Source organism: Oncorhynchus gorbuscha, linkage group LG11, assembly GCF_021184085.1.
Source record: "Oncorhynchus gorbuscha isolate QuinsamMale2020 ecotype Even-year linkage group LG11, OgorEven_v1.0, whole genome shotgun sequence".
Classification (NCBI taxonomy): Eukaryota; Metazoa; Chordata; class Actinopteri; order Salmoniformes; family Salmonidae; genus Oncorhynchus; species Oncorhynchus gorbuscha.
In genome coordinates this window covers 1,709,866-1,735,286 of record NC_060183.1, presented here as the reverse complement: position 1 = coordinate 1,735,286, position 25,421 = coordinate 1,709,866, and the positions used below count along the sequence as shown (strand labels likewise).

At 45.0% G+C, this 25,421-nt stretch overlaps 1 protein-coding gene across 1 annotated transcript in view; it reads right to left on the bottom strand.

Moving 5' to 3' along the window:
• Positions 1-25,421, bottom strand: part of lyst (lysosomal trafficking regulator) — a 245,382-nt gene that overhangs the window by 25,868 nt on the left and 194,093 nt on the right. The window contains 11 exon segments of the mRNA XM_046368397.1: positions 3,379-3,568; positions 4,577-4,807; positions 5,017-5,234; positions 10,213-10,353; positions 11,951-12,107; positions 12,221-12,287; positions 12,417-12,661; positions 21,809-21,961; positions 22,036-22,091; positions 22,229-22,390; positions 24,329-24,474. Coding sequence (XP_046224353.1) covers positions 3,379-3,568; positions 4,577-4,807; positions 5,017-5,234; positions 10,213-10,353; positions 11,951-12,107; positions 12,221-12,287; positions 12,417-12,661; positions 21,809-21,961; positions 22,036-22,091; positions 22,229-22,390; positions 24,329-24,474 — 1,766 coding nt within the window.

The following is a 25,421-nucleotide window of genomic DNA, read 5'->3' as shown; positions in this document are numbered from 1 at the left end:
CAGTATAATATACCGTGTCACCTTGTTCCCAGTATAATATACTGTACTGTGTCACCTTGTTCCCAGTATAATATAATGTACTGTCACCTTGTTCCCAGTATAATATAATGTGTCACCTTGTTCCCAGTATAATATACTGTGTCACCTTGTTCCCAGTATAATATAATGTGTCACCTTGTTCCCAGTATAATATAATGTGTCACCTTGTTCCCAGTATAATATAATGTGTCACCTTGTTCCCAGTATAATATACTGTGTCACCTTGTTCCCAGTATAATATAATGTGTCACCTTGTTCCCAGTATAATATAATGTGTCACCTTGTTCCCAGTATAATATAATGTGTCACCTTGTTCCCAGTATAATATACTGTGTCACCTTGTTCCCAGTATAATATACTGTGTCACCTTGTTCCCAGTATAATATACTGTGTCACCTTGTTCCCAGTATAATATACTGTGTCACCTTGTTCCCAGTATAATATACTGTGTCACCTTGTTCCCAGTATAATATACTGTGTCACCTTGTTCCCAGTATAATATACTGTGTCACCTTGTTCCCAGTATAATATACTGTGTCACCTTGTTCCCAGTATAATATACTGTGTCACCTTGTTCCCAGTATAATATACTGTACTGTCACCTTGTTCCCAGTATAATATACTGTACTGTCACCTTGTTCCCAGTATAATATACTGTACTGTCACCTTGTTCCCAGTATAATATACTGTGTCACCTTGTTCCCAGTATAATATAATGTGTCACCTTGTTCCCAGTATAATATAATGTGTCACCTTGTTCCCAGTATAATATAATGTGTCACCTTGTTCCCAGTATAATATAATGTGTCACCTTGTTCCCAGTATAATATAATGTGTCACCTTGTTCCCAGTATAATATAATGTGTCACCTTGTTCCCAGTATAATATAATGTGTCACCTTGTTCCCAGTATAATATAATGTGTCACCTTGTTCCCAGTATAATATACTGTGTCACCTTGTTCCCAGTATAATATAATGTGTCACCTTGTTCCCAGTATAATATAATGTGTCACCTTGTTCCCAGTATAATATAATGTGTCACCTTGTTCCCAGTATAATATAATGTGTCACCTTGTTCCCAGTATAATATAATGTGTCACCTTGTTCCCAGTATAATATAATGTGTCACCTTGTTCCCAGTATAATATAATGTGTCACCTTGTTCCCAGTATAATATAATGTGTCACCTTGTTCCCAGTATAATATACTGTGTCACCTTGTTCCCAGTATAATATACTGTGTCACCTTGTTCCCAGTATAATATACTGTACTGTGTCACCTTGTTCCCAGTATAATATAATGTGTCACCTTGTTCCCAGTATAATATAATGTGTCACCTTGTTCCCAGTATAATATACTGTGTCACCTTGTTCCCAGTATAATATAATGTGTCACCTTGTTCCCAGTATAATATAATGTGTCACCTTGTTCCCAGTATAATATAATGTGTCACCTTGTTCCCAGTATAATATAATGTGTCACCTTGTTCCCAGTATAATATACTGTACTGTGTCACCTTGTTCCCAGTATAATATAATGTGTCACCTTGTTCCCAGTATAATATACCGTGTCACCTTGTTCCCAGTATAATATAATGTGTCACCTTGTTCCCAGTATAATATACTGTACTGTGTCACCTTGTTCCCAGTATAATATAATGTGTCACCTTGTTCCCAGTATAATATACTGTGTCACCTTGTTCCCAGTATAATATACTGTACTGTCACCTTGTTCCCAGTATAATATAATGTGTCACCTTGTTCCCAGTATAATATAATGTGTCACCTTGTTCCCAGTATAATATAATGTGTCACCTTGTTCCCAGTATAATATACTGTGTCACCTTGTTCCCAGTATAATATACTGTACTGTCACCTTGTTCCTTGTATAATATACTGTACTGTCACCTTGTTCCCAGTATAATATACTGTGTCACCTTGTTCCCAGTATAATATAATGTGTCACCTTGTTCCCAGTATAATATAATGTGTCACCTTGTTCCCAGTATAATATAATGTGTCACCTTGTTCCCAGTATAATATAATGTGTCACCTTGTTCCCAGTATAATATACTGTGTCACCTTGTTCCCAGTATAATATACTGTGTCACCTTGTTCCCAGTATAATATACTATACTGTGTCACCTTGTTCCCAGTATAATATAATGTGTCACCTTGTTCCCAGTATAATATAATACTGTGTCACCTTGTTCCCAGTATAATATAATGTGTCACCTTGTTCCCAGTATAATATAATGTGTCACCTTGTTCCCAGTATAATATACTATACTGTGTCACCTTGTTCCCAGTATAATATAATGTGTCACCTTGTTCCCAGTATAATATAATGTGTCACCTTGTTCCCAGTATAATATAATGTGTCACCTTGTTCCCAGTATAATATAATGTGTCACCTTGTTCCCAGTATAATATAATGTGTCACCTTGTTCCCAGTATAATATAATGTGTCACCTTGTTCCCAGTATAATATAATGTGTCACCTTGTTCCCAGTATAATATAATGTGTCACCTTGTTCCCAGTATAATATAATGTGTCACCTTGTTCCCAGTATAATATAATGTGTCACCTTGTTCCCAGTATAATATAATGTGTCACCTTGTTCCCAGTATAATATAATACTGTGTCACCTTGTTCCCAGTATAATATAATGTGTCACCTTGTTCCCAGTATAATATACTGTACTGTCACCTTGTTCCCACTATAATATACTATACTGTGTCACCTTGTTCCTAGTATAATATAATGTGTCACCTTGTTCCCAGTATAATATAATGTGTCACCTTGTTCCCAGTATAATATAATGTGTCACCTTGTTCCCAGTATAATATAATGTGTCACCTTGTTCCCAGTATAATATAATGTGTCACCTTGTTCCCAGTATAATATACTGTACTCACCTTGTTCCCAGTAATAATATACTGTGTCACCTTGTTCCCAGTATAATATAATGTGTCACCTTGTTCCCAGTATAATATAATGTGTCACCTTGTTCCCAGTATAATATAATGTGTCACCTTGTTCCCAGTATAATATAATGTGTCACCTTGTTCCCAGTATAATATAATGTGTCACCTTGTTCCCAGTATAATATAATGTGTCACCTTTTCCTAGTATATTTGTCACCTTGTTCCCAGTATAATATAATGTGTCACCTTTTCCTAGTATATTTGTCACCTTGTTCCCAGTATAATATAATGTGTCACCTTTTCCCAGTATAATATAATGTGTCACCTTTTCCCAGTATAATATAATGTGTCACCTTGTTCCTTGTATAATATAATGTGTCACCTTGTTCCTTGTATAATATAATGTGTCACCTTGTTCCTTGCTGTAGATCATCATGAGACAGAAGTTGCGTGACAGTCCACAGATGGCTCTGGTCGGGAGAGCCAGTAGAGACCCAAACCTCTCTCCATGGGGCTGGCTGAAACACACTGCAGGGTCTGGAGAGCTGGGGGAGCCCACATACTCACCCCACTTCAGGCCCTTGATCCAGGACAAGGGACTCTGGGGAGGGGAGGGAAGAGAGGAGGAAGAGGAAGGGAGAGAGAGAGGACGATTATTCAACAGCACTGCATAGCCCACCCAGATTCATATCATTTCACTTCAATTAAATCGTCATGTAGAAAAGTCCACTTAGCAACAACTGTTTCAGGGAGACCCTACACTTCTACATTTATATATATATAAAACAACTTTATTTAATATTTATTTAACGAGGCTAGTCAGTTAAGAACAAATTCTTATTTACAATGACGGCCGACCGGGGAACAGTGGGTTAACTGCCTTGTTCAGGGGAACAGTGGGTTAACTGCCTTGTTCAGGGGAACAGTGGGTTAACTGCCTTGTTCAGGGGAACAGTGGGTTAACTGCCTTGTTCAGGGGAACAGTGGGTTAACTGCCTTGTTCAGGGGCAGAACGACAGATTTGTACCTTGTCAGCTCGGGGATTCGATCCAGCAACCTTTTGATTACAGGCCCAACACTCTAACCACTAGGCTACCTGCCTCCCCTCCCCTCTAACCACTAGGCTACCTGCCTCCCCTCCCCTCTAACCACTAGGCTACCTGCCTCCCCTCCCCTCTAACCACTAGGCTACCTGCCTCCCCTCCCCTCTAACCACTAGGCTACCTGCCTCCCCCCTCCCCTCTAACCACTAGGCTACCTGCCGCCCCTCCCCTCTAACCACTAGGCTACCTGCCGCCCCTCCCCTGTAACCACTAGGCTACCTGCCGCCCCTCCCCTCTAACCACTAGGCTACCTGCCGCCCCTACACTCTAACCACTAGGCTACCTGCCGCCCCTACACTCTAACCACTAGACCAGCTGCCGCACCCCCATAACTCTCCAATTTGAACTTTGACCTATCGGGTAGACTATGGGAAGATCTCAATTACTCCTTGCGTCCTCTCTCCTTGTCTCCTTCTCAAAACCCATTGGATGACCCTGGCCTCTCTGAAGGCCAGCTGCACAAGGAGGCCGTAACACCTGACCCTAACCTCTGACCTTTAACCTACCGGGTAAACTATATCTTTGACCTGTTCCCTGGTCTCTCTGAAGGCCAGCTGCACCAGGAGGCCCATGGCAGCGGGAAGCTCTCCCTCCATAATGAGTCTGGGTCCAGCTCTGCTGATGTGAGATGCAGAGAACAGCTGTCTGGGCGTCTGTCCGTATGTCTTGATCATGGTCTCCAAAGCACGCCGCTGCACCGGGTCCTCCACCGACGACACGTCCATCCCGAAATACGTCTACGGACGAGGGGAGACAAATCAACTTGTCAAACAGTTAAAATACAAGCTGAGGTCTCTTCTTGTCCAAGGTCATGCTCACACACGAAAACGTGTTGCCACGGTAAACCAAAAACACAATGTTCATTTTTTGTTGTCCAAATCCAGGCCCTCTCTGTTCCCTTCCGTTTGGTGGGATATATACGGCCCAGGTATAAACCGCTACTCACAGCAGGGTGGAATACGTTGATGGCATGTACAGCTGCCTTTCCTTTCTGTTTCAACCCAAACACCAGGTCAATCCACTGACAGAGGGTCTGAGAGACCTGGTCTGACTCCAGGGCCTGGCGGTGGATCAGGATGAAGAGGCGAGGGTCGTTCCGCGCCCAGGGTGGCAGGTTGACGTGGTTCACACGCTCACTGTTTTGACGCACACCAAAGTCAAAACCTGGAGGAAGACAGAGGACACATTGGAAAGAGGAAAGGAGGTCTACTGTAAAACATTCCTTACTGCTAATATGTGACCAACCGGCTCGATTTGGTCTTATGTAGCAAAATTTGAATTTTTAATTTTTTTTTTTACATTGGATAAAAGTAGAGATTCGGAGCTACTTCAACTTGTAGCTTGTAAAATGGCCTTTGAAATGTTTTTGCTCCTACTCGAGAGCTTTTCTTTGTCTACACCCAGTCAGCATCGTTCACACCCTCTTAAACTTTAGCTTGTCCTTGTTCATGCCGGCAGAGAAGAGCTACAACTTCCTAATCATAGCCTCAATTTTGTACCGCACATTGAACATAATTGCGGAGTCCCTGTAATCCTCGATTCACATCATTCAGGCGAGAAAAAGAGCCTTGGTGCCAACGAGTGTGCATACCCCAGTTTGGGAATACCTTTACTAAACAACCAAAGATTGTGGATCAAATCAAATGGAATTTGTCACATGCTCGGAATACAACCTTAGTGAAATGCTTACTTTACAAACCCTTAACCAACAACGCAGTTCAAGAAATAGAGTTAAAAAATTTACTAAATAAACAAAAGTGAAAAGAAAATAAATAAAAGTTACACAAGAAAATGACATAACAATAACGAGGCTATATACAGAGGGTACCGTTACAGAGGCAATGTCCTGGGGGTTAGACGAGGTCATTTGTAAAGTGCCTGTGCATAGATAATAAACAGCAGTGTAAAAACAAAGGGAGGGTGGGGTCAATGTAACCGGTCCGGGTGGCCATTTTGATTCGTTGTTCAGCAGTCTTATGGCTTTGGGGAAGAATCTGTTAAGGAGCCTTTTGTACCTCGACTTCACGCTCCGGCACTGCTTGCCGTGCGGTAGCAGAGAGAACAGACTATGACTTGGGTGACTGGAGTCTTTGACCATTTTCAGATCTTTCCTCTGACACCGTCTAGTATATATCCTACATGACAGGAGGCTTGGCCCCAGTGATGTACTGGGCCGTATGCACTACCCTCTGTAGCGCCTTACTGTTGGATGCCGAGGAGTTGCCATACCAGGCTGTGATGCAACCGGTCAGGATGTTCTCGATGGTGCAGCTGTAGAACTTTTTGAGGATCTGGGAACCCAGGCCAATTTTTTTTCAGTCTCCTGAGGGGGAAAAAGTGTTGTTGTGCCCTCTTCATGACTGTCGTGGTGTGTTCGGACCATGATAGTTCATTGGTGATGTGGACCCAAAGGAACTTGAAACTCTCAACCTGCTCCACTTCAGCCCCATCGATGTTAATGGGGGCCTGTTCGGCCCTCCTTTTCCTATAGTCCACGATCAGCTCCTTTGTCTTGCTCACATTGAGGTTGCTGTCCTGGCACCACACAGCCAGTTCTCTGACCTCCTCCCTATAGGCCGTCTCATTGTTGTCAGCGATCAGGCCCACCACTGTTGTGTCATCAGCAAACTTAATGATGGAGTTGGAGTCGTGCTTGGCCACGCAGTTGTGGGTGAACAGGGAGTACAGGAGGGGACTAAGCACGCACCCCTGAGGGGCCCCAGTGTTAAGGATCAGCGTGGCAGACGTGCTGTTACCTACCCTTACCACCTGGGGGCGACCCGTCAGGAAGTCCAGGATCCAGGTTCAAAGGGAGGTGCTTAGTCCCAGGGTCCTTAGCTTAGTGATGAGCTTTGAGGGTACTATGGTGTTGAACGCTGAGCTCTAGTAAATTAATAGCATTCTCACATAGGTGTTCCTTTTGTCCAGGTGGGAAAAGGCAGTGTGGAGCGTGATTGAGATTGTATCATCTGTGGATCTGTTGGGGCGAATTGGAGTGGGTCTAGGGTTTCTGGAATAATGGTGTTGACGTGAGCCATGACCAACCTTTCAAAGCACTTCACGGCTACCGACGTGAGTGCTATGGTTCGGTAAACATTTAAGCAGGTTACCTTCACTTTCTTGGGCACAGGGACTATGGTGGTCTGTTTGAAACATGTATGTATTAGAGACTCTGTCAGGGACAGGTTGAAAATGTCAGTTAAGATGTTCTGTGTACACGTCCTGGTAATCAGTCTTGCCCCGCGACTGTGAATGTGGACCCGTTTGGGTAGGGGGCAGTATTTACACTTCCGGATAAAAAGTGTGCCCAAAGGAAATTGCCTGTTACTCAGGCCCAGAACCTAGGATATGCATATTATGGTAGATTTGGATAGAAAACACTCTAAAGTTTCTAAAACTGTTAAAATAATGTCTGTGAATATAACTCCGAAGACAAACCTTCAAGGGGAAAAAAGGTCTATTGAGGTCATAGGATTTTCCAATAGGTTTCTATGGGACTCCTTTATTATTAGGAACCTGGTTGCAGTTCCTATGGCTTCCACTAGATGTCCACAGTCTTTAGAAATTGTTCTATGTTTTTCTTTTGAGAAATTAAGAAGTTGTAAGTGTCACTCCAGGTGGATTCTACTGTTTTGATGCGGGTGAACAGGAGCGCGCTCCACATTGTTTTTATTCGGTATTAGAAACAGTTTATTCAGTCTTAAATTTGATCGATTATTTACGTTTTAGGGTACACCTGAGGTTGGATTAGGCACGTTGTTTGAAATGTTTGGACCAAGTTTATAGGTAACTTATTAGATACTATGCAGGCATGTTGGGCGAGTTAAAACTGGTGTATTTCGGAATCAAACGCACCAAATAAATTGACATTTTTGGGACATAAAGGACATTATCGAACAAAAGGACCATTTGTGATGTCTCTGGGACATGGCTGGTGCTCTCATGCATGCTTCAGTGTTGCTTGCACAGAAAGGCATTAAGCTCATCTGCTCGAGCCGGTGTAGTATGATTACATCTTAGTCCACAACATCTTAGTGTATTGACGCTTTGCCTGTTCGATGGTTAATCTGTGGGCATAGCAGGATTTCCTATAAACGTCCAGATTATTGTCCCACTCCTTGAAAGCGGCAGCTTTAGCTCGGTGCAGATGTTGCCTGTAATCCATGGCTTCTGGTTGGGATATGTACGTACAGTCACTGTGGGAAATACATCGTCAATGTATTTATTGATGAAGCCGGTGACTGGTCTCTCCCCAATGCCATTGGAAGAATCCCGGAACAGATTCCAGTCTGTGCTAACAAAACCGACCTGTAGGTTAGCACCCGCGTCATCTGACCACTTCCGTATTGAGCGAGTCAATGGTACTTCCTGCTTTAGTTTTTGCTTGTAATCAGGAGGATAGAATTATGGTCAGATTTGCCAAATGGAGTGTGAGGGAGAGCTTTGTGCATCTCTGTGTGGAGTAAAGGAGGTCTAGAGTTTTGTATGCATCTCAGTGTGGAGTAAAGGAGGTCTAGAGTTTTGTGCATCTCTGTGTGGAGTAAAGGAGGTCTAGAGTTTTGTATGCATCTCAGTGTGGAGTAAAGGAGGTCTAGAGCTTTGTGCATCTCTGTGTGGAGTAAAGGAGGTCTAGAGTTTTTTCCCTCTGGTTCCACATTTGACATGCTGGTAGAAATGAGGTAAAACAGATTTAAGTTTCCCTGCAAAGTCCCCTGCAAAGACACGGCCCGTGTTATTGGCAAAGACACGGCCCGTGTTATTGGCAAAGACACGCCCCGTGTTATTGGCAAAGACACGCCCGTGTTATTGGCAAAGACACGCCCCGTGTTATTGACAAAGACACGCCCCGTGTTATTGACAAAGACACGCCCCGTGTTATTGACAAAGACACGCCCGTGTTATTGACAAAGACACGCCCCGTGTTATTGACAAAGACACGCCCCGTGTTATTGACAAAGACACGCCCGTGTTATTGACAAAGACACGCCCCGTGTTATTGACAAAGACACGCCCCGTGTTATTGACAAAGACACGCCCCGTGTTATTGACAAAGACACGCCCCGTGTTATTGACAAAGACACGCCCCGTGTTATTGACAAAGACACGCCCCGTGTTATTGACAAAGACACGCCCCGTGTTATTGACAAAGACACGCCCCGTGTTATTGAAAGACAAAGACACGCCCCAAAGTGTTATTGACAAAGACACGCCCCGTGTTATTGAAAAGACACGCCCGTGTTATTGACAAAGACACGCCCCGTGTTATTGACACGCCCCGTGTTATTGACAAAGACACGCCCCAAAGTGTTATTGGCAAAGACACGCCCGTGTTATTGGCAAAGACACGCCCCGTGTTATTGGCAAAGACACACGCCCCGTGTTATTGGCAAAAAGACACGCCCCGTGTTATTGGCAAAGACACGCCCCGTGTTATTGGCAAAGACACGCCCCGTGTTATTGGCAAAGACACGCCCCGTGTTATTGGCAAAGACACGCCCCGTGTTATTGGCAAAGACACGCCCCGTGTTATTGACAAAGACACGCCCCGTGTTATTGACAAAGACACACCCCCGCCCCTGACTGACGTAGCTGCTCTGTCCTGAGAAGCCAGCCAGATCAATATTATCTGTGTCGTCATTTAGCCACGTCTCGGTGAAACATAAGATATTTCAGATTTTAATGCCCCGTTGGTAGAATAGTCTTAATTGTAGATCGTAAAGTTTGTTTTCCAATGTTTCCAACTACCTACCCGACGGGAAATTCTTACAAGACACCCGCCCTCCCCTTTTCTCTGTATTTTCTTCACGCTGATGACAGGGATTTGGGTCTCGACAAAGGAGTATATCTTTCAAGGTCAGACTCATTAAAGAGAAATCGTTGTCCAGTTCGACGTGACTCTGTTCTGATGTCCAGAAGCTCTTTTCGGTCATAAGACACGGTAGCAGCAACATTATGTACAAAATAAGTAACAAACCATATGGGGAAAAAAAACAACAAAATAGCTCGTAAATGGCAGCCATCCCCTCCGGCACCATTATCATATCGTCTTTCCCTCTCAGTTGACGAGGAACTCTGAGAGGTAATATAACTCTGGTAAACACTCTGTGTTACAGAGGTCTGTGTGTGTGGTCTATTCTCCTACCCTCTCTGTTGACCAGGAACTCCGGGAGGTAAAAGAACTCTGGTATTAGCTCCTTGACGTCAGTCATGCTCTCGAATGAGGAGAGACGCCATGTTGTATTCATAGAGTGGAACGTCCGGTCAGGGATATCAAAGCTCTGGTCTGCAACACACACACACACACACAAACACACACACTAATTAAACCTGTGTTCTGATGATACAGGACGAACACAGTGTCTTTATCTTGGTGAATGAGCAGGCTTCCTTTCATTGCCTTGTGAACCACCACTTCTGAATTCAAATACACTTCTATCAACGAAGATGAGAGGCTTCGGAGGAAGAGCATTAGAAAGACAAGAGCAGAGGAAGAGAGAAACGGGATGAGAGGTAGAGGAGAAGAGGGGGGAGTCAGAGAGGAGCAGGACGAGAGGTTGAGAGGAAGATAAATGGAAGAGGAGAAGAGGGGGGAGTCAGAGGGATAGAGAGAGGTTTGAGTGTGAAAAGGGGAGAGAAAGCCTATCAGAGAAAGCCTATCAGAGGAAGCCTATCAGAGGAAGCCTATCAGAGGAAGCCTATCAGAGGAAGCCTATCAGAGGAAGCCTTTGATGCATGCCAGCCATTGGATCAGATCAGTTTTAGTTAGATCAGAACACGGTGCTACAACAGCCTCAGGATCATGCTAATAACACAACACAGATGGCAGTGATCAGCCTAATGCTAATAACAACACAGATGGCAGTGATCAGCCTAATGCTAATAACAACACAGATGGCAGTGATCAGCCTAATGCTAATAACAACACAGATGGCGGTGATCAGCCTAATGCTGATAACAACACAGATGGCAGTGATCAGCCTAATGCTAATAACAACACAGATGGCAGTGATCAGCCTAATGCTAATAACAACACAGATGGCAGTGATCAGCCTAATGCTAATAACAACACAGATGGCAGTGATCAGCCTAATGCTAATAACAACACAGATGGCAGTGATCAGCCTAATGCTAATAACAACACAGATGGCAGTGATCAGCCTAATGCTAATAACAACACAGATGGCAGTGATCAGCCTAATGCTAATAACAACACAGATGGCTGTGATCAGCCTAATGCTAATAACACAACACAGATGGCAGTGATCAGCCTCAGGATCATGATAATAACACAGATGGCAGTGATCAGCCTAATGCTAATAACAACACAGATGGCAGTGATCAGCCTAATGCTAATAACAACACAGATGGCAGTGATCAGCCTAATGCTAATAACAACACAGATGGCAGTGATCAGCCTAATGCTAATAACAACACAGATGGCAGTGATCAGCCTAATGCTAATAACAACACAGATGGCAGTGATCAGCCTCAGGATCATGCTAATAACACAACACAGATGGCAGTGATCAGCCTAATGCTAATAACACAACACAGATGGCAGTGATCAGCCTAATGCTAATAACAACACAGATGGCAGTGATCAGCCTAATGCTAATAACACAACACAGATGGCAGTGATCAGCCTAATGCTAATAACACAACACAGATGGCAGTGATCAGCCTAATGCTAATAACACAACACAGATGGCAGTGATCAGCCTAATGCTAATAACACAACACAGATGGCAGTGATCAGCCTCAGGATCATGCTAATAACACAATACAGATGGCAGTGATCTTTTATATGCCGCTGAATGAAAATAGCTATTCCTAAAAGAAGAGAGCAACATCAGAAGTACACATCTGTGTGGGTGTCTTACCCTGGTAGGCCAGGAACATCTTGGTGAATGGAGGCATGCGAACCAGGAAGTGTAGTACAGTGCCGGAGTTGGAGTAGTGAGATCCGTAATGGTACGGCTGGACAGGAGGCATGGGGTCGTCATCGTGCGCTCCCTTACGATACTCCTCCTCGAGATACTGGAAGAGGTAGAAACTGCAGTTTATGCGACGTGCGTAATGAATACATTTGAAAAACTGACCTCGTATCCAAGAGAAGCAGTAACACAGTGAGGTTGCATTGAGCTGTTCACCTTATAATTGTCCACATAGCGATCCTCCTTCTCTTTAGACTGGACTGCTATGGGCTTGTTCAGGTTCCTGAAAACAGTCCAAAAAGAGAGAATGAAAAGGTCAAACTTCCTGTTCTCTGTTTTACTTTGGTCCAATTAACACGTCGGTTCGTTATAACACTGACCCGTAGCTAACAGTGTTAGTACTACAACTGACCTGTAGATGGAGCTGTCCCCCAGGTCCAGTGTCTCTGAGATGTAGTCCTTCAGTATGAAGGGGAAGACGGGGTACTGCATCAGGTCGTTGAAGCTCCGCCCAGAGTGTTTGTTGAGGTGCGTCAAGTACTCAAAGTTAGTGATCTGCCCCGAGCCCCACAGGTGTGTTAACGCCGTGGTGTTACCATACTCCAGGAGGTTGGGGAGGTCGGAGGTCAGGATGTTGTGGTACACGTCATCACGGAACTACGGAAATGTAAAATCTAGTTTTATTGCATGTGAAATACTCAAGCCATCACTTTTTAGCTAGCTGCAGCTCAGTATTGTGTTATGTTATGCTAGCTGATACAATCACTTTCCACTAGCATTGCTACATGCTACAAAATGCCAGCCAGGGTATTACATACTGAACAGAAACGTAAATGCAACATGCAACAATTGAATTAAATTTAGCGAGTCACATTTCATAAAGAAATCAGTCAAATTAAATAAATTCCTGGATTTATTTATGGTTTAGAACATGACTGGGAATACAGTTGAAGTCAGAAGACTGTCCAGTGACCATATGACATCATATCCCCTATATATAGTACACTACCACTGTCCAGTGACCATATGACATCATATCCCCTATATATAGTACACTACCACTGTCCAGTGACCATATGACATCATATCCCCTATATATAGTACACTACCACTGTCCAGTGACCATATGACATCATATCCCCTATATATAGTACACTACCACTGTCCAGTGACCATATGACATCATATCCCCTATATATAGTACACTACCACTGTCCAGTGACCATATGACATCATATCCCCTATATATAGTACACTACCACTGTCCAGTGACCATATGACATCATATCCCCTATATATAGTACACTACCACTGTCCAGTGACCATATGACATCATATCCCCTATATATAGTACACTACTAATGTCCAGTGACCATATGACATCATATCCCCTATATATAGTACACTACCACTGTCCAGTGACCATATGACATCATATCCTCTATACAGTTGAAGTCGGAAGTTGACATTCACCATAGCCAAATACATTTAAACTCAGTTTTTCACAATTCCTGACATTTAATCCTAGTAAATGTTCCCTGTCCTAGGTCAGATAAGATCACCACTTTATTTTAAGAATGTGAAATGTCAGAATAATAGTAGGGAGAATGATTTATTTCAGCTTTTATTTCTTTCATCACATTCCCAGTGGGTCAGAAGTTTACATACACTCAATTAGGATTTGGAAGAAATTGCCTTTAAATTGTCTGACTTGGGTCAACTTTTTTTGGGTAGCCTTCCACAAGCTGGTGTAATAGTCAGGTTTGTAGGCCTCCTTGCTCGCACACGCTTTTTCAGATCTGCCCACACATTTTCTATAGGATTGAGGTCAGGGCTTTGTGATGGCCACTCCAATACCTCGACTTTGTTGTCCTTAAGCCATTTTGCCACAACTTTGGAAGTATGCTTGGGGTCATTGTCCATTTGGAAGACCCATTTCCGACCAAGCTTTAAATTCCTGACTGATGTCTTGAGATGTTGCTTCAATATAGGGTTAGGGTTAGGGTCCATATAATTTTCTTTCCTCATGATGCTATCTACTTTTTGAAGTGCACCAGACCATCCTGCAGCAAAGCACCCCCACAACATGATGCTGCCACCGCCATGCTTCACGGTTGGGATGGTGTTCTTCGGCTTACAAGACTCCCCCTTTTTCCTCCAAACATAACGATGGTCATTATGGCCAAACAGTATATTTTTGTTTCATCAGACCAGAGGACATTTCTCCAAAAAGTACGATCTTTGTCCCCATGTGCAGTTGCAAACCATAGTCTGGCTTTTTTATGGCGGTTTTGGAGCAGTGGCTTCTTCCTTGCTGTGCGGCCTTTCAGGTTATGTCGATATAGGACTAATTTTTACTGTGGATATAGATACTTTTGTACCCGTTTCCTCCAGCATCTTCACAAGGTCCTTTGCTGTTGTTCTGGGATTGATTTGCACTTTTCGCACCAAAGTACGTTCATCTCTAGGAGACAGAACGAGTCTCCTTCCTGAGCGGTATGATGGCTATGTGGTCCCATGGTGTTTATACTTGTGTACTATTGTTTGTACAGATGAACGTGGTACCTTCAGGCGTTTGCAAATTGCTCCCAAGGCTGAACCAGACTTGTGGAGGTCTGCATTTTTTTTCTGAAGTCTTAGCTGATTTATTTTCCCATGATGTCAAGCAAAGAGGCACTGAGTTTGAAGGTAGGCCTTGAAATACATCCACAGGTACACCTCCAATTGACTCAAATGATATGAATTTGCCTATTATAAGCTTCTAAAGCATGACATAATTTTCTGGAATTTTCCAAGCTGTTTAAAGGCACATTCAACTTAGTTTATGTAAACTTCTGACCCACTGGAATTGTGATACAGTGAATTATAAGTGAAATAATCTGTCTGTAAACAATTGATGGGTAAAAATGACTTGTGTCATGCACAAAGTAGATGTCCTAAGCGACTTGCCAAAACTATAGTTTGTTAACAAGAAATGTGTGGAGTGGTTGAAAAACGAGTTTTAATGACTCCAACCTAAGTGGATGTAAACTAGTTTTAATGACTCCAACCTAAGTGTATGTAAACTAGTTTTAATGACTCCAACCTAAGTGTATGTAAACTAGTTTTAATGACTCCAAACTAAGTGTATGTAAACTAGTTTTAATGACTCCAAACTAAGTGTATGTAAACTAGTTTAGGATAAGTAATCCCTCTCACCCCCCCCCCCCCTTAAGTTTTAGATGCACTATTGTAAAGTGACTGTTCCACTGGATGTCATAAGGTGAATGCACCAATTTGTAAGTCGCTCTGGATAAGAGCGTCTGCTAAATGACTTAAATGTAAATGTAAAATGTAGTTTTAATGACTCCAACCTAAGTGGATGTAAACTTCTGACTTCAACTGTACATCTGTTGTACAGAACAAATAAATAAAAATGGGCCTCAGGATCTCGTCACGGTATTTTTATGCATTTAAATCGCGGTAAAATGCAATTGTGTTCATTGTCCGTAGCTATGCTTGTCCATACCGTAACACCACCACCACGGGGCACTCTGTTCACAACATTGACGTCAGCAAATCGCTCGCCCACACAACTTCATACACGCGGTTGTGAAGCCGGTTCGACGTATTGCCAAATTCTCTAAAACGACGGAGGCGGCTTATGGTAGAGAAATGAACATTAAATTATCTGGCAACAGCTCTGATGGACATTCCTACAGTCAGCATGTCAATTACACGCTTCCTTAAAACTTGAGAGATCTGTGGTATTGTTTGTAACAAAATTGCACATTTTAGAGTGGCCTTTTATTGTCCCCAGCACAAGGTGAACCTGTGTAATGATCATGCTGTTTAATCAGCTTCTTGATATACCACACCTGTCAGGTGGATGGATTATCTTGGCGAAGGAGAAATGCTCTCTAACAGGGATGTAAACACATTTGTGCCCAAAACATTTTAGAGAAACAAGCTTTTTGTACATATGGCTTTTATTTCAACTCATGAAACATGGGACGAACACTTTACATGTTGCGTTTTTATATTTGTGTTCAGTAGAAATAAAGAACAAAGACACACCTAGAAAAGATGGGGAGATGCTGAACTATCAACCCTGGTGTGGAAGGCCAGCAGGAGACCCTGTGGTGTGGAAGGCTAGCAGGAGACCCTGTGCTTGAACATAATAAACGGCTCTCTATCCACTGGATGTGTACCAAACTCACTAAAAGTGGCAGTAATAAAGCCTCTCTTGAAAAAGCCAAACCTTGACCCAGAAAATATAAAAAACTATCGGCCTATATCGAATCTTCCATTCCTCTCAAAGATTTTAGAGAAGGCTGTTGCGCAGCAACTCACTGCCTTCCTGAAGACAAACAATGTATACGAAATGCTTCAGTCTGGTTTTAGACCCCATCATAGCACTGAGACGGCACTTGTGAAGGTGGTAAATGACATTTTGATGGCATCGGACCGAGGCTCTGCATCTGTCCTCGTGCTCCTAGACCTTAGTGCTGCTTTTGATACCATCGATCACCACATTCTTTTGGAGAGATTGGAAACCCAAATTGGTCTACACGGACATGTTCTGGCCTGGTTTAGGTCTTATCTGTCGGAAAGATATCAGTTTGTCTCTGTGAATGGTTTGTCCTCTGACAAATCAACTGTACATTTCGGTGTTCCTCAAGGTTCTGTTTTAGGACCACTATTGTTTTCACTATATATTTTACCTCTTGGGGATGTTATTCAAAACATAATGTAAACTTTCACTGCTATGCGGATGACACACAGCTGTACATTTCAATGAAACATGGTGAAGCACCAAAATTGCCTCGCTAGAAGCATGTGTTTCAGACATAAGGAAGTGGATGGCTGCAAACTTTCTACTATTAAACTCGGACAAAACAGAGATGCTTGTTCTAGGTCCCAAGAAACAAAGAGATCTTCTGTTGAATCTGACAATTAATCTTAATGGTTGTACAGTCGTCTCAAATAAAACTGTGAAGGACCTCGGCGTTACTCTGGACCCTGATCTTCTTTTGAAGAACATATCAAGACCATTTCGAGGACAGCTTTTTTCCATCTACGTAACATTGCAAAAATCAGAAACTTTCTGTCCAAAAATGATGCAGAAAAATTAATCCATGCTTTTGTCACTTCTAGGCCACTTGTCATTCAATCTAGACTACTGCAATGCTCTATTTTCCGGCTACCCGGATAAAGCACTAAATAAACTTCAGTTAGTGCTAAATACGGCTGCTAGAATCCTGACTAGAACCAAAAAATTTGATCATATTACTCCAGTGCTAGCCTCTCTACACTGGCTTCCTGTCAAAGCAAGGGCTGATTTCAAGGTTTTACTGCTAACCTACAAAGCATTACATGGGCTTGCTCCTACCTACCTCTCTGATTTGGTCCTGCCGTACATACCTATACGTACGCTACGGTCACAAGACGCAGGCCTCCTAATTGTCCCTAGAATTTCTAAGCAAACAGCTGGAGGCAGGGCTTTCTCCTATAGAGCTCCATTTTTATGGAACGGTCTGCCTACCCATGTCAGAGACGCAAACTCGGTCTCAACCTTTAAGTCTTTACTGAAGACTCATCTCTTCAGTGGGTCATATGATTGAGTGTAGTCTGGCCCAGGAGTGGGAAGGTGAACGGAAAGGCTCTGGAGCAACGAACCGCCCTTGCTGTCTCTGCCTGGCCGGTTCCCCGTTTTCCACTGGGATTCTCTGCCTCTAACCCTGTTACGGGGCTGAGTCACTGGCTTGCTGGGGCTCTCTCGTGCCGTCCCTGGGGGGGATGCGTCACCTGGGTGGGTTGATTCACTGTTGTGGTCGGCCTGTCTGGGTTCCCCCCCACCCCTTGGGTTGTACCGTGTCGGAGATCTTTGTGGGCTATACTCACCTTGTCTCAGGATGGTAAGTTGGTGGTTGAAGATTTCCCTCTAGTGGTGTGGGGGCTGTGCTTTGGCAAAGTGGGTGGGGTTATATCCTTCCTGTTTGGCCCTGTCCCCACTCCTCGGATGGGGCCACAGTGTCTCCTGACCCCTCCTGTCTCAGCCTCCAGTATTTATGCTGCAGTAGTTTATGTGTCGGGGGGCTAGGGTCAGTTTGTTTATCTGGAGTACTTCTCCTGTCCTATTCGGTGTCCTGTGTAAATCTAAGTGTGCGTTCTCTAATTCTCTCCTTCTCTTTTCTTTCTCTCTCTCGGAGGACCTGAGCCCTAGAACCATGCCCCAGGACTACCTGACATGATGACTCCTTGCTGTCCCCAGTCCACCTGGCCATGCTGCTGCTCCAGTTTCAACTGGCCTGGGCCCTAGGACCATGTCCCAGGACTACCTGACATGAGGACTCCTTGCTGTCCCCAGTCCACCTGGCCATGCTCCTGCTCCAGTTTCAACTGTTCTGCCTTACTATTATTCAACCATGCTGGTCATTTATGAACATTTGAACATCTTGGCCACGTTCTGTTATAATCTCCACCTGGCACAGCCAGAAGAGGACTGGCCACCCCACATATGCTCTTTAATTCTCTCTTTCTTTCTCTCTCTCGGAGGACCTGAGCCCTAGGACCGTGCCCCAGGACTACCTGACATGATGGCTCCTGCTGTCCCCAGTCCATCTGACTGTGCTGCTGCTCCAGTTTCAACTGTTCTGCCTTATTATTATTTGACCATGCTGGTCATTTATGAACATTTGAACATCTTGGTCATGTTCTGTTATAATCTCTACCCGGCACAGCCAGAAGAGGACTGGCCACCCCACATAGCCCGGTTCCTCTCTAGGTTTCTTCCTAGGTTTTGGCCTTTCTAGGGAGTTTTTCCTAGCCACCGTGCTTTTACACCTGCATTGTTTGCTGTTTGGGGTTTTAGGCTGGGTTTCTGTACAGCACTTTGAGATATCAGCTGATGTACGAAGGGCTATATAAATAAATTTGATTTGATTTGATTTGTGCTCTTTAGTCCACCCTACCTTGGTGGTGTGGAAGGCCAGCAGGAGACCCTGTGCTCTTTAGCAGGAGACCCTGTGCTCTTTAGTCTACCCTACCTTGGTGGTGTGGAAGGCCATTGTTTCCGGTTCCGGTTGGAGCGAGTGGTCGCATCTGCACGTCGCTCCAACGGGTAGTATAACTTTTTCATTATATTTCATTATATCACAACGGTTTGATTTGTCTTATCTTAGCAATTTCTTCTCAGCTAGCTACATAGCCGTCTTTGTATCAAAGATAATTGCGTAATTATCGTATTTCGCCGTCCTAACGTAGTCTTCACTAGCCAGCTAGCTAACGTCCACTGATTAGCTGCACTGAGAAACTATTACTATTACACTCAACTGATTAGTTTAGTGTTAGCTACCTACATAGCTGTCTTTGCTGTCTTCGTATCATCGTATCATCGTATCCAAGATAATTGTGTTGTTTAGGTTTAGAGTGTGTAGTCTTAGAGTGATTATCTTAATTTACCGAGGTTAGCTAGCCAGCTATTTGTCGTCCTTAACGTAGGTGACTCTGCTAGCTAGCCAACAGCTAGCCAACGCTAGCCAACGTCTTCTGTATAGAACTCAACTACCCGGTCGCATTCACAGGTTGTATCACTTTTTCACTTCATTTCATTACAGTACAACGGTTTGATTTGTTTGATCGTAGCTAGCTACTTAGCTAGCTACATAGCCGTCTTTGTATCAAAGATAATTGTGTAGTCTAGAGCGATTTTCTAGGTTCGCTAGCCATCTATTGTCGTTCTTTTAACGCAACGTAACGTAAACAACACTGCTAGCTAGCCTGCTAGCCCCGAATAGCAACACTGCAGAAACTATTACACTCAACGGAACGACTTGATTAGTGTAGTGTCAACAACGCACCCACTGCCAGCTGGCCTACTTCAGCAGTACTGTATCATTTTAATCATTTTAGTCAATAAGATTCTTGCTATGTAGCTTAACTTTCTGAACATTCGAGACGTGTAGTCCACTTGTCATTCCAATCTCCTTTGCATTAGCGTAGCCTCTTCTGTAGCCTGTCAACTATGTGTCTGTTTATCCCTGTTCTCTCCTCTCTGCACAGACCATACAAACGCTCCACACCGCGTGGCCGCGGCCACCCTACTCTGGTGGTCCCAGCGCGCACGACCCACGTGGAGTTCCAGGTCTCCGGTAGCCTCTGGAACTGCCAATCTGCGGTCAACAAGGCAGAGTTCATCTCAGCCTATGCCTCCCTCCAGTCCCTCGACTTCTTGGCACTGATGGAAACATGGATCACCACAGACAACACTGCTACTCCTACTGCTCTCTCTTCGTCCGCCCACGTGTTCTCGCACACCCCGAGAGCGTCTGGTCAGCGGGGTGGTGGCACCGGGATCCTCATCTCTCCCAAGTGGTCATTCTCTCTTTCTCCCCTTACCCATCTGTCTATCGCCTCCTTTGAATTCCATGCTGTCACAGTTACTAGCCCTTTCAAGCTTAACATCCTTATCATTTATCGCCCTCCAGGTTCCCTCGGAGAGTTCATCAATGAGCTTGATGCCTTGATAAGCTCCTTTCCTGAGGACGGCTCACCTCTCACAGTTCTGGGCGACTTTAACCTCCCCACGTCTACCTTTGACTCTTTCCTCTCTGCCTCCTTCTTTCCACTCCTCTCCTCTTTTGACCTCACCCTCTCACCTTCCCCCCCTACTCACAAGGCAGGCAATACGCTCGACCTCATCTTTACTAGATGCTGTTCTTCCACTAACCTCACTGCAACTCCCCTCCAAGTCTCCGACCACTGCCTTGTATCCTTTTCCCTCTCGCTCTCATCCAACACCTCCCACACTGCCCCTACTCGGAAACTGTTCGCTGCCCTGGCCCCCCAATGGTGGAACAAACTCCCTCACGACGCCAGGACAGCGGAGTCAATCACCACCTTCCGGAGACACCTGAAACCCCACCTCTTTAAGGAATACCTAGGATAGGTTAAGTAATCCCTCTCACCCCACCCCCCCTAAGTTTTAGATGCACTATTGTTAAGTGACTGTCCCACTGGATGTCATAAGGTGAATGCACCAATTTGTAAGTCGCTCTGGATAACAGCGTCTGCTAAATGACTTAAATGTAAATGTAAATGTAATGAGACCCTGTGCTCTTTAGTCCACCCTACCTTGGTGGTGTGGAAGGCCAGCAGGAGACCCTGTGCTCTTTAGTCCACCCTACCTTGGTGGTGTGGAAGGATAGCAGGAGACCCTGTGCTCTTTAGTCCACCCTACCTTGGTGGTGTGGAAGGTCAGCAGGAGACCCTGTGCTCTTTAGTCTACCCTACCTTGGTGGTGTGGAAGGGTAGCAGGAGACCCTGTGCTCTTCAGTCTACCCTACCTTGGTGGTGTGGAAGGCCAGCAGGAGACCCTGTGCTCTTTAGTCTACCCTACCTTGGTGGTGTGGAAGGGTAGCAGGAGACCCTGTGCTCTTTAGTGTACCCTACACCTTGGTGGTGTGGAAGGCTAGCAGGAGACCCTGTGCTCTTTAGTCTACCCTACCTTGGTGTGTGGAAGGGTAGCAGGAGACCCTGTGCTCTTTAGTCTACCCTACCTTGGTGGTGTGGAAGGGTAGCAGGAGACCCTGTGCTCTTCAGTCTACCCTACCTTGGTGGTGTGGAAGGCCAGCAGGAGACCCTGTGCTCTTTAGTCTACCCTACCATGGTGGTGTGGAAGGCCAGCAGGAGACCCTGTGCTCTTTAGTCCACCCTACCATGGTGGTGTGGAAGGCCAGCAGGAGACCCTGTGCTCTTTAGTCTACCCTACCATGGTGGTGTGGAAGGCCAGCAGGAGACCCTGTGCTCTTTAGTCCACCCTACCTTGGTGGTGTGGAAGGCCAGCAGGAGAGTCCGTCCGTTGGTGAGGAAGATCTCTACAGCGTTGTCTCTGAGCTGCCACCACCTCTTATGGACCTCCTTAATCTCCTCATAGGTCCAGGAGAATGACGCTGCCTCCGTCTCCCCGTGGACACTCTGTCACAACACACACGGTGAGCAACAACATCACTATCTCTGTTCTAAATGCACAGGTGTAGAGAGAGGGTTACCTGGTTGTCATGGGCGTCAGCTGCGTTATCCTCCACAAAGTACATCCCAGACTTCCCTGTGAGGGGTCAAAAGGTCACTGTGTGAGTAAGAGTACACATCAGGAAATAGAGCCTTAGGCAGCCTGAATGGGATCTTGTCCAGAACAAACTCACTGGACAATAAAGCCAGGAGGTGGTGTGTGTGGTCCCTTACCCAGCAGCAGCTCCCCAGAGGTCTCTCTAGAGGGAGCAACACTGATGCAGCGTCTGGTGAATCTGATTGGTTCGCTGGTGGCCTTGTCTTTCACCGTGGAGGAGAAGGAGGAGTGGGTCTTATCCTCAAACAGGAAGGACAGTGGAGCCCGCGCTGCTGGGTCTGAAAGGTCAGACAGACAGAGAGGGTCAGACAGGCAGGGTCAGACGGTCAGAACGACGGGGTCAGGCAGGGGGTCAGGCAGACGGGGTCAGGCAGACGGGGTCAGGCAGGCTGGATTCATAGCGGGTTTCCAGATAGTGCTCTCAAAAGCAAAAATGAAGGAAAACACGAAAAGCTCTTTTTGCAGCTGTTAGGATGTCATCCCTAGAGGTGCTGAAAATCAGACTGTTAGGATGTCATCCCTAGTGGTGCTGAAGATCAAACTGATAGGATGTCATCCCTAGTGGTGCTGAAGATCAGACTGTTAGGATGTCATCCCTAGTGGTGCTGAAGATTAGACTGATAGGATGTCATCCCTAGTGGTGCTGAAGATCAGACTGTTAGGATGTCATCCCTAGTGGTGCTGAAGATCAGACTGTTAGGATGTCATCCCTAGTGGTGCTGAAGATCAGACTGTTAGGATGTCATCCCTAGTGGTGCTGAAGGTCAGACTGATAGGATGTCATCCCTAGTGGTGCTGAAGGTCAGACTGTTAGGATGTCATCCCTAGTGGTGCTGAAGGTCAGACTGTTAGGATGTCATCCCTAGTGGTGCTGAAGATCAGACTGTTAGGATGTCATCCCTAGTGGTGCTGAAGGTCAGACTGATAGGATGTCATCCCTAGTGGTGCTGAAGGTCAGACTGATAGGATGTCATCCCTAGTGGTGCTGAAGATCAGACAGACAGGATGTCATCCCTAGTGGTGCTGAAGATTAGACTGATAGGATGTCATCCCTAGTGGTGCTGAAGATCAGACTTAAAATGTATGTCTGGCTTGCGTCGGTCTTTGAACAGGTACTTGTTGGGGATGGTGAGGGGTTATGGGTGAGGGGTTATGGGTGAGGGGTTATGGGTGAGGGTTAGGGGTTATGGGTGAGGGTTAGGGTTAGGGGTGAGAGGTTAGGGGTTATGGGTGAGAGTAAGGGGTTATGGGTGAGAGTAAGGGGTTATGGGTGAGGGATTATGGGTGAGGGATTATGGGTGAGGGATTATGGGTGAGGGATTATGGGTGAGGGGTTATGGGTGAGGGGTTATGGGTGAGGGGTTAGGGGTGAGGGGTTAGGGGTGAGGGGTTAGGGGTGAGGGGTTAGGGGTGAGGGGTTAGGGGTGAGGGGTTAGGGGTGAGGGGTTAGGGGTGAGAGTTAGGGGTGAGAGTTAGGGGTGAGAGTTAGGGGTGAGAGGGGTGAGAGTTAGGGGTTATGGGTGAGGGTTAGGGGTTATGGGCGAGGGGTTATGGGTGAGGGTTAGGGGTTATGGGTGAGGGGTAGGGGTTATGGGTGAGGGGTAGGGGTTATGGGTGAGGGTTAGGGGTGAGGGTTATGGGTGAGGGGTTATGGGTGAGGGGTTATGGGTGAGGGTGAGGGGTTATGGGTGAGGGTGAGGGGTTATGGGTTAGGGGTTATGGGTTAGGGGTTATGGGTTAGGGGTGAGGGGTTATGGGTTAGGGGTGAGGGGTTATGGGTGAGGGTTAGGGGTGAGGGTTAGGGGTTATGGGCGAGGGGTTATGGGCGAGGGGTTATGGGTTAGGGTTATGGGTTATGGGTGAGGGGTTAGGGGTGAGGGGTTAGGGGTTAGGGGTGAGGGGTTATGGGTGAGGGGTTATGGGTGAGGGTTAGGGGTGAGGGTTAGGGGTGAGGGTTAGGGGTGAGGGTTAGGGGTGAGGGTTAGGGGTGAGGGGTTATGGGTGAGGGTTAGGGGTGAGGGGTGAGGGGTTATGGGTGAGGGGTTATGGGTGAGGGGTTATGGGTGAGGGGTTATGGGTGAGGGTTAGGGGTGAGGGTTAGGGGTGAGGGTTAGGGGTGAGGGTTAGGGGTGAGGGTTAGGGGTGAGGGTTAGGGGTGAGGGTTAGGGGTGAGGGTTAGGGGTGAGGGTTAGGGGTGAGGGTTAGGGTCACAGTACCGTCTAGCTTGCGTCGGTCTTTGAGCAGGTACTTGTTGGGGATGGTGAGGTAACACCTCTGCAGCCGTCTTCTCTCCCTGTTGGGTCCCTCTGTAGGGTCCAGCTGCCAGGAGGTCGGGTACGAAGTCTGGTCATACCACACAGCACTGAAATACACAGGAAATAGCATTAGCAACAAGTCTGGTCATACCACACAGCACTAAAAATACACAGGAAATAGCATTATCAACAAGTCTGGTCATACCACACAGCACTGAAATACACAGGAAATAGCATTAGCAACAAGTCTAGTCATACCACACAGCACTGAAATACACAGGAAATAGCATTAGCAACAAGTCTGGTCATACCACACAGCACTGAAATACACAGGAAATAGCATTAGCAACAAGTCTGGTCATACCACACAGCACTGAAATACACAGGAAATAGCATTAGCAACAAGTCTGGTCATACCACACAGCACTGAAATACACAGGAATTAGCATTAGCAACAAGTCTGGTCATACCACACAGCACTGAAATACACAGGAAATAGCATTAGCAACAAGTCTGGTCATACCACACAGCACTGACATACACAGGAAATAGCATTAGCAACAAGTCTGGTCATACATATATTATAAACTGGTTCCCAACATTATAAACTGGTTCCCAACATTATAAACTGGTTCCCAACATTATAAACTGGTTCCCAACATAAACTGGTTCCCAACATAAACTGGTTACCAACATAAACTGGTTACCAACATTATTAGAACAGCAAACAAGTCTTTATATTATAAAATGGTTACCAACATTATAAACTGGTTACCAACATTATAAACTGGTTACCAACATTATTAGAACAGTAAACAAGTAATTATATTATAAACTAGTTACCAACATTATGAACTGGTTACCAACATTATAAACTAGTTACCAACATTATTAGAACAGTAAACAAGTCATTATATTATAAACTAGTTCCCAACATTATAAACTGGTTCCCAACATTATAAACTGGTTACCAACATTATTAGAACAGTAAACAAGTAATTATATTATAAACTAGTTACCAACATTATGAACTGGTTACCAACATTATTAGAAC